A 9,437-nucleotide genomic window follows, 5' to 3' on the forward strand; every position below is an offset into this window, starting at 1 on the left:
TTAAGGACTAATCACTACTAGTTTCCAGAAGCGAGACGAGGAAGTTAAAAATGAGGGCTACACACTTCGTCTTACAAGAGGACATCCTCTACAAAAGAGGCTTCGCCTCGCCACTTCTCCGATGTGTAGGAGGCGAGGAAGCTATGTATATACTTAGGGAAATCCATGAGGAAATTTGCGGGAATCACTTCGGAGGAACGGCTCTGGCACACAAAGTGCTCCGGCAAGGCTACTTTTGACCGACCCTGAAAAGGGATGCTTGTCAGTTTGTCCAGAAATGTGACAAGTGCCAGCGCTTCTCAAATATTCAAAGGCAGCCTTCTCAGAGTCTCTCTGTAGTGACCAGTCCTTGGCCATTCGCCAAATGGGGCATCGATTTCATTGGCCCACTCCAAAAAGGAAGAGGAAGCGCTACTTTTGCCATTGTCGCCATTGACTATTTCACCTAGTGGGTCGAAACTGAACCTCTTGCCAAGATCACTGAGGCGAATACTACAAAATTCGTCTGGAAGAGCATCATTTGCAGATTCGGCATTTCCCACTCCTTAGTATCTGACAACGGGAGACAGTTCTACAATAAGAAAATGCGAGACTTATGCGACAAACTGGACATAAAGAAGGATTTTTCGACACCTCATCACCCACAAGCAAATGGGCAAGTTGAGGCAGTAAACAAAACAATCAAGCATACCCTGAAAAGGAAGCTTGACATCTCAAAAGGGGCTTAGGTCGATGAGCTTCCCCACGTCCTTTGGGCCAACAGAACAACTACCCGAACTACAACAGGGGAGACATCCTTCTCCATGATTACGGAGCCGAGGCCATGAGCCCGGTTGAGGTAGGGGTCCCATCCCACCGCCGGATGCACTTCAATGAGATCAGTAACGACGAGGCTCGAATGAGTGAACTCCACCTCCTTGAAGAAATGAGGGATACATCTCAGGCGAACTTGGCGAAGTATCATAGAAAGATGACCTGCTATTATAACTCAAAGGTCAGAAATTGGACTCTTCGTCTGGGGGACCTCGTCCTTAGAAGGGTCTTCCAATCATCAAAGCCAACTGGGTCCGGAGTGTTGGGACCGAATTGGGAGGGTCCTTACCGCATACGCAGAGAATCCCGACCTGGTACTTTTGAAATTGAAGACATGGTAGAGAATGTACTCCCTCATCAATGGAACATTGAACATTTGAGGAAGTACTATCAATAGTGAGCTTGTGTTTCGATCCGATCTTAATGATGTCTAGTAAACATGTGTCATGATCCGATCTCATTTGTAACTTCCCTATCTTACTAAGTGTTGAAAACGCCTTAGTGAAGAGTGGTGTAATTCCTCTTAAGTAATGATACTTCAGTTGTTTGTCACATCGGTTAGTTAATTGTTACTTCAGTTTGTCAATATGTTAATTGATCCGATTTTCTGTTGTTAACTGGTTATTGGTAATGGGCGCTTAAGTGGTAATCATACATATACTTAAGTGTGAACATCACAATGAAAAATCGAAGCAACAATACTTGTACAAATTTTTTTTATTTTCATTCATTAGGGAATTGAATCACAAGAGGCCGAAGCCATTACAAGAATTGATCAACCCTACTCCACAGAGGTATATGCTGCCCCCGCCTCCTTCGTCCCTGCCCCAGTGGCCTCTGGAGCGTCCTCGGCGAGCCTATCAGGTCGACCTCCGGTAGGCCCATCAAACTCTACCTCTAGTGAAAATATGTCCAGAGTAGGATGTACCTCCTTCAGCCGACCCAATATCCCTTGGGCGCTCCAGGAAGCCCAGAAGTTGGCAAATTCGTCATACAGGGGGTGCTCTTGAAAGTGGTCAATGAAGTTCTGTATAGCCACCTCCCCTGCCGACTTCAGTTCCTCCTTCAAAGAGGCGATTTCTTTAGCCTGGGCATCCGTCCTCTACCTCAGCTCCACATTTTCTTTATTGGAGGCCTCCAGAGCCTCCGTGGTGAGCCAATGGTGCTCATTTGCATGATCAACTCTTCGTGTCATAGCAACCACATGGCACTCCACTTCATAGAGCTCCTTCTCCAGCCGCTCTATTTCCCTCTTTGCAACCCCCAGCTGGGCCTCAGCCTCCTTCCTTCCTTTCCCTTCCTCCTCGGCCTTGGCCCGGGCCTCCCTTACTGCGTCGTCTCCTCAAGGCGCTTGGCGAGGTCCTTACTCTTAGCGTTGAGGTCTTTTACCAAGCCTTCGAGTTGGATGCTTGTGCTTAAGGCCCGGGCCACAGAAGCACTGTTGGCCGCCACCAGATCCTCGACAATGCAGGAGGCGGTGTGGTCTCCATTCCTCGATCCAATACTTATTATGGATCACCGCCACCACTGCAGTCTCTGGAGGAAGAGCCTCCAGCACTTACTTCACTGGCTCCTCGAAATTGACGTGCAAGAAGTCCACCTCTTTTGAAGGACGGGCCTTTTTACTCTTTTGCTACCTCGGCGCTTGAGCAATGAGCACAACGGCAACCGACGACGTAGCCGGAGGCAAGAGAAGCCTCTGAAGATGCAGGCCTCTTCTCCGTGATGACCACCCCGGTTGGAATTGTGGTTTGCCTCAAAGTCAGAGGCAGCCTCGCCACAGTTGGGCGCTTCGAGGCGGCGGCAGGCCTCCTTCCTTTCTACAGCAGATTGGCGTCCGGGTCCTCCGCCACCTCCTCCTCGGTGGGAGGCTGAAGTCTCTTGCTGGCCTCCACCAGATCCTCCATCTGCTTTTTGTATGCAGACGGGGAGGTCTTCAAGACTCTCGCCTTGCCCATCATCCTCTGGATGGTCTTAAAGTCTGGCCTCAGAGGTAGCTTTTTATTAAAGTTATCTGCAAAGGGATAGGCAAATTAGTCCAAGTGTAAAGGGTTCGGAAAGTACTGAAGGAATTCGCTTCAAGAAATTTACCTTAGGAGGCCATCAAATCGTGCGTCATGAAGTGAATGTTTTTCCTTTTCAGCTGGTGGCATGACCTCTTCTTCGAAGGCAGTTGATAAATAATTCAGATGATGTCGAAGTCGTCGGTGGAAAGCTCGCACCGAGGAAGAGAACCTTCAAAAAACAAACAGAACAGTTAATAACCGAACCGAAGAAGAATAAACAAGATACACAAAGCCACATAACTCACTAAGTATTGAATACTTTGTGGGGACCATAAGAGGTGCCAAGGGTTCCCCCTCCACCGTGTCCCATCTCCCGACAGCCCAACACCACGAGCTCTTCCACTCCTTGATGGAACTCGATAGATCAAGCACGAATGGAGTGTGGGAACCCCATGAGGTTAAGTAGTACCAGCCCCTCGTCTTATCCCCCCCAGTCACTACCTTAGGGATGTAGAGGGTGTGGAATATAGAAAAAGGCATCTCCACCCCAAGCGACGTCTCCTTCCACAACATCCAGGAGCCCACCATTTGGCTCCGGGAGTTCGGGTTTAACTGGGTTGGAACTAAGCTGTATGACCTAATTACCATACGAAAAAAAGGGTGGGTTGGGAGCCTAATGCCAGCCCTAAGGATCGTCTCGCTAATGGCCACACACCCCGACTTAGGGTAACAGGCCCGCTCATCAGGTTCTGGTAGGATCAGATCTACACTATTTGAGATCCTATATTCTGCCCTAAGTCTCTCCAGGTCGGCACCCTTTAGCTTAGAGGGGTAATTCGATGCCCCCAATGCACAGATGTGTCAACTGGGCTATCTGTCCTCTTCCATAGGTTCTCCCCCCTAATAATCGCCTCGGCTATCTCAGAGGAGGTCACCAAAATTGGCTCATCCATCATCACTATTTCCAACCCCCTACCGAACTACCACTATCATCAGAAGCCATTTTCAGAAAGAAAAAGTTTCAAATACTTACTGAAACTTTCGAAATGGAATGTACCGCAGTCGAAAACGATCAAGAAATAACGTGAGTCACTGGAAACTGGGATTTCTCGTCGAAAATTGCTTGAAGATCGCCAAAAAACGCAAAGATTTTTAGAGTGTATGGGGATTTTGATTTCGCAAAAGTGAAAAGCTCCAAAAACGCTCAAGTCCGCCTTTTATAGAGCGTCCCAGCTCATCTGCACCGTTGAATTCAAATGCAATCAATCTAGGTCGTCCATCGCATCATCAATCCTGGCCATTGAAACGAAACGCCAGATTAGATCTACGCCTAAGATCTAGCTGTGACCTTCACGCTCACGCGAAACGCGTAACCTTGATCAACATCAGCAGTTTACAATAAGTAGCCGCAGTAGACTTTTCTAGGAATGGGCATTGCGCCCAACTATTGTCTTGAAAATACGCGACAATTATTAAATTATTTAAAGTCAGGGATGCCCGCCTCAGATTGAGCTCCATACTTAGCTTTACCAAGCTTAAACGCACCTGACACGAAGTCCCTTGTGGGCCATCGCCTCGGTAGCTGCGTTCTCTCTTAACAATAACAAAGCTTTAGCCATCTCCCAACACGTCGTCCCTTGTGAGTCATCGCACCGGTGGCAGGTGAGCTCCTCACTTAGCTTTACTAAGCTTAGATGCACCTGACGCGAAGTTCCTTGTGGGTCATCGCCTCGGTAGCTGCGTTTCCTCTTAAGCTTTACAAAACTTTAGCCATCTCCCAATGCGTCGTCCTATGTGGGTCAACACATCGGTGGCAGATGAGTTCTTCACTCAGCTTTACTAAACTTAGACATACCTGGCACGAAGTCCCCTGTGAGTCATCGCCTCGGTTGATGCGTTTCCTCCTAAGCTTTAGTCATCTCCCAATGCGTCGTCCCTTGTGGGTCAACGTACCGGTGGCAAATGAGCTCTTCGCTCAACTTTACTAAGCTTAGATCACCTGACGCGAAGTCCCCTGTGGGTCATCGCCTCGGTAGTTGTGTTTCCTTCTAAGTTTTACAAAACTTTAACCATCTCCCAACACGTCGTCCCCTGTGGGTCAACGCACCGGTGATAGATGAGCTCTTCACACAACTTTACAAAGTTTAGCCGCATCTGATGCGGAGCCCCCTATGGGTTATCCCCTCGAAAGTTGCGTTACAAAGCTTTATCCATCTCCTAACGTATTGTCCAGTTGGCAGTACATCGACCTCGGATAAGTTCTTTCCTTACACAATATTAAATCTTTAGCGCGTCTCTGTGGTCAAAGCTTTGGTGAACATAAAAAATCGACCCATAAGCCCTTACAAATCGCGGTCCCCATCTTAAGGTGGACATACCCGATCGGGAAAACAAGTCAACCCATTATATAAATATTCATATCTGAACTCGGGGGGACCACTGTTACGCCCCTATCTGAAACACTTCAAAAAGTCTACCACCATGTCGCATGAGATGTGCAATACCCATCTGAAGTGGTTTCGAAGTGGAGCCACCATCTGCTAACACTGAAACACTTCGAAAAGTCTACCACTGCGTCGCACGAGGTGTGCAATACCCATCCGAAGTGGTTCCAAAGTGGAGCCACCATCCGCTAACACTGCAAGACGCAGATAATCTACTGAACTGACTGAGGCGCCCTAGCCCACTGAATTCGAAGCGCAACTTAAGCCGAAGTTCTTTGTTGGAGGATCCGTAGTCAATTTCAGAAAGAGATCTATGTCAAGATCCTTTCTACCCCTAAGATTCAATTGATTTGACGTCTCCATGAGCCTAGTTGATGTGACGTATCAACTTTATGTCAACTCAACTCGGGAGAAGTAATTACCCGCCCACTCTATAGATGCGATTGATTGACGCCTATGAGCAGATGTCTCACACCGTCAGATGCGTACACGTGTTCCACATCCAACGATTCTCCTCATCTATAAATACCCAAGGTTTGACAAGAGGCAAAGATAATGAAATTCTTACAACATAGCTTTCCATAACAAGCAAACATATATTCTCATCCCCTTTATTTAGCACAACCTGGGTATTGTTCTGACCACCTGAGACTAATTTGACCGTCGGAATGTATGTGGCTGCCACCACCCCGTTGGTTCTGGCCGTGTGTATTTGACTGTGCGTTGACTGTGCGCAAGGAAGAATACGTGGAGTAGCTATCGGTTGGCCACGTGGAGGGTCCAATTTGCGAGGTCAACAGAAACCTTGGACGAATTAGATGTTGGAACATGGAAGATATATGTGGTAGATTAAGAAGATCTGAAGCTAATGGAAGTGAAGATTCAGATGATGAGAACAGAGGAACATGAAAGTGAATTAAATGCATAGTATGAAGAAAATCATTTATATTGATGGTGAAGATTGAGATGCTTCTGAGCTTGATGGTGGATGGGATTATGATGATACTAGAAATGTGAATCATAGGAGTGAGAGTGAAGACCCCGAGGAAGCTTTTGATAAATTTGCTGCAAGTAAAACAAAGAGAGGGCAGTAGAATAAGATCGGTAGAACCAACTTTAAGAGAAATGAAGTTAAATCGATTAGTAGATTCTCTAAACAGGATTCCATTGCAAAAGATTCGTTAAGTGCAGATGATGGAGTAGGACACGGCCCAAGAAATTCCAGAGGCCCCATTAGTCATTACAGGAAAAATAGTGATGAGAGAGACCGTGATGGGATGAAGAGAGATCCGGGAAGGAACAAGGTTCGATCGGACGTACTGCTAAGGTGTTAGATGTCTGAAGACTCATTTAGTAAGACATTGCAAAATGGGAATGAGATTCCACATCATGAGATGAATCTCATAAAAATGGGAAGCAATGGTGTAAGCAAGCAGACACTGAAGGAATCAACTATTTGATACTAGGAAGCACTGACATGTTCCTGACATGTTGATTATATATACCGTGGTACACTTGAGAGGGTAGCATAGAAAACAATCTATGAAGTGATTCACTTCAGAAACTAATCCTTGACCAAATGGATATAAAGATGTTATTCAGCTAATTTGTTTTAGAATAGTGCTACTTGAACAGACTCAATGATATGCTACTTTTTCACAGACTGATTTTACAATTTTTTGTGTAACTGTTGAAATTTTCCGAGTGTATCCGTGTATAAAAATTTATCATTGAATCGATATTGTAACAGAAATGTTTATTTTAATTTAGATCAATGGTGGTGTTGTTATAGGCTCTCTTTATGCTATGATGATGGCAATGATGCCTGGAGTTACCATTCAAACCGTCATGTCACATGACAGTTGCCTTTGTAGATGGTATTTTCTCCCCCTGGTTACAAGTGCTCAATATCTGCAATATCAGCTTAACTATGCAATTTGAATACAGGCAAATGTTTGGTGATAACGCACTTGTGGTGCTGAACATAGAGATGGTCGAAGTGCCAGACATGCGGAAAATGCGGGTTTTGTATTTTAATCGGTTAAGATTATGCTGTCTTTTCTACTAGTAGTTGACATTGAAACTTTATGATCAAAGCTTAAGTGAACGAGATGAAGAACTCCTTCATTAAATTTGACTCTTTTTGCGAGAGTTATCAAAATTAGACATTTTTCAATTGAAATTACCCTTCAAAAATTAATTTACTTGCTAACCGTATACAAGTTCGGTAGCGAATAACTGCTAAAATCCACACTTCTCGAACCACAGGTGCCACACCTACAATAATGGCGTCGACGCCGCTGCCTCTGGCCCGTACATCTCTCCTCGTCCGCCGCTTCAAAGCCATGTACATCCTCCAGACGCCGCCGTTTCGCACCCATTCCTTCCAATTAAACCGCTCAAAACCCTTCTCTGCACGGCTGCTCTCCACCACCTCCACCCCGTTCCCACTCCAATACGAAATGATTATTTCCCGCCCGTCCAGTCCCCCTCCTCGACCCTCTTCCCCCAGCCGCCGTCTACCTGCCATCCCTAATTCTAGACCCGCCGACTCAGAACCCGATCCAGAGCTTGGTTTCGAAGACTGGGCTGATAAAAAGTTATCCAACAAGAATAAAAGCGATGATGATACAGAAACGGATATAGTCATGGACAAGGCGAAGAGAAAATATTACAATAAGAGGAGAAAAAGAATGTATGGAGAATCAGAATCGGATGAGGAAAGTGGTGGCAGGGGGAAGGAAGGGGATTATGTGGAATTAAAGCAAGAGATAGTGGAGCTACGCACATTGCACAAAAAAGAGGAAGAGCTGTATTTTCACGATGCATTTGCGTACCCATGGGAGAAAGATAAGCATTACAAGATGGTTTATCAGCTGGAGAAGAAATATTTCCCTGATCAGTGTTTCGATAAGGCTTTTCTGGAACCGGGCCAGTCAAATGGTAATGGTAATGTGAAGAAGGAAAAGAAGGGAATGGAGACTAAAGAAGTGAAAGTTAAAGATGATAAAGGGCTGATGTTCTTCGAGGGGAGTGAGGGTGAGAGAGAAGGGAAGAATTCGAAAGTGTGTGATGTTACAGAGAAGAAAGTTGAGGATTTCTTCAAGTGTTTGAAGAAAGTCCCCAATGCGAGTAATGGTGATGCCACTGTTGTGGAGCCCTTTTTTTCAACGAGAAGTGTTGGGCTTCCGCCTAAATGGGATGGTCCCAATGGGACTGTAGTTTTGGTGAACAAACCAAAAGGTATTCTTATTTACAGATATTGGGAGTGCTTAAGAGTTTTGATACTAAGATCTTTCGTAATTTTTCTTGTATTAATCTTGTATTGAAGCTGCCAAGTTGACATTTAGAGGTTAAGAATCCAGATAGGTATTGAACTCTTGCAGTGTGTGCTAATTAAATGCAGAAGCAAAGAGAAACTCCTTTGCTCTCTGGTTTTTGGAGTTACTATGAAGTGGATGAATTGTTTCATAAACACTACAAGTTCAATCTATTAAACAAATTAGTTCCAGGCTAATAGCCAGTTTGAACAGGCTGGACTTCATTTACAGTTTGCGGGAAGCTGCGACGCCTGGTCAATGTGAAAAAGGTGCTTCTTTACTATTTGACCTGGACTTTTGACACAATACATTTAATTGGATATTCCTCCCACAAATTTCCCTTACGCAGGTGGGGCATGCTGGGACTCTAGATCCTATGGCAACTGGTTTATTGATCGTATGCATTGGTAAAGCTACCAAGCTGGTTGAAAGGTGAATTGCAATTTATATTCCAAATTTGAATGGCGTGTGGGAACACATTTGATTACTAATTGATATCATTTTCAATTTTCTGTTCCTTGGTCATCTAAGTTATGAGTATTTTCTAGATAAGAGATCGATTTTTATTTTACGATTTTACACACTTGGACTCTCTTTAAAGATTTCAATATTTTCTTGTAGATATCAAGGTATGATAAAGGGTTACAGTGGAATCTTTCGTTTAGGAGAAGCAACCTCCACCTGGGATGCTGATTCACCGGTGTGTTTGTTTTGTTGAGAATAAATTCTGCCTTGTGTCTTACATTCCTAAAGTTCTTAATTCATGTTGCTTATTTTCCCCATAATTAAGAAAAATGAACTACCGGATTGCACATGTATATATTTTGAACTTATTGCATTTCATCAGCCTGCTT

General features: G+C 44.9%; 1 protein-coding gene and 1 pseudogene across 2 annotated transcripts; both read left to right on the forward strand.

The window, feature by feature from the left end:
- Nucleotides 1-6,203, forward strand: part of LOC111402807 — a 14,246-nt pseudogene extending 8,043 nt beyond the window's left edge.
- Nucleotides 6,204-7,182: 979 nt separating this feature from the next.
- Nucleotides 7,183-9,431, forward strand: LOC111400806. Of its 2 annotated transcripts, XM_023028215.1 has the most exons (4): nucleotides 7,188-8,506; nucleotides 8,797-8,852; nucleotides 8,933-9,015; nucleotides 9,205-9,431. In XM_023028215.1, the coding sequence occupies exons 1-4, from the start codon at nucleotides 7,549-7,551 to the stop codon at nucleotides 9,299-9,301; spliced, it is 1,194 nt and encodes a 397-aa protein (XP_022883983.1). In that variant the 5' UTR covers nucleotides 7,188-7,548; the 3' UTR covers nucleotides 9,302-9,431. The 2 variants fall into 2 exon arrangements, with proteins under 2 accessions (XP_022883984.1, XP_022883983.1); XM_023028216.1 differs by lacking the exons at nucleotides 8,797-8,852; nucleotides 8,933-9,015; nucleotides 9,205-9,431 and adding an exon at nucleotides 8,595-8,790 and having other exon boundaries at nucleotides 7,183-8,506.
- Nucleotides 9,432-9,437: the final 6 nt, after the last annotated feature.

Source organism: Olea europaea, chromosome 10 (assembly GCF_002742605.1).
Source record: "Olea europaea var. sylvestris chromosome 10, O_europaea_v1, whole genome shotgun sequence".
NCBI lineage: Eukaryota > Viridiplantae > Streptophyta > Magnoliopsida > Lamiales > Oleaceae > Olea > Olea europaea.

What these genes read in the sequence shown, in the direction of transcription:
- LOC111400806 (XM_023028215.1), top strand. Translation starts at nt 7,549, where the DNA reads ATGGCGTCGACGCCGCTGCCTCTGGCCCGTACATCTCTCCTCGTCCGC. An exon ending in TTTGGTGAACAAACCAAAAG is followed by an intron (nt 8,507 to 8,796) that starts GTATTCTTATTT and finishes CAGTTTGAACAG; the next exon opens with GCTGGACTTCATTTACAGTT. An exon ending in GCTACCAAGCTGGTTGAAAG is followed by an intron (nt 9,016 to 9,204) that starts GTGAATTGCAAT and finishes ATTTTCTTGTAG; the next exon opens with ATATCAAGGTATGATAAAGG.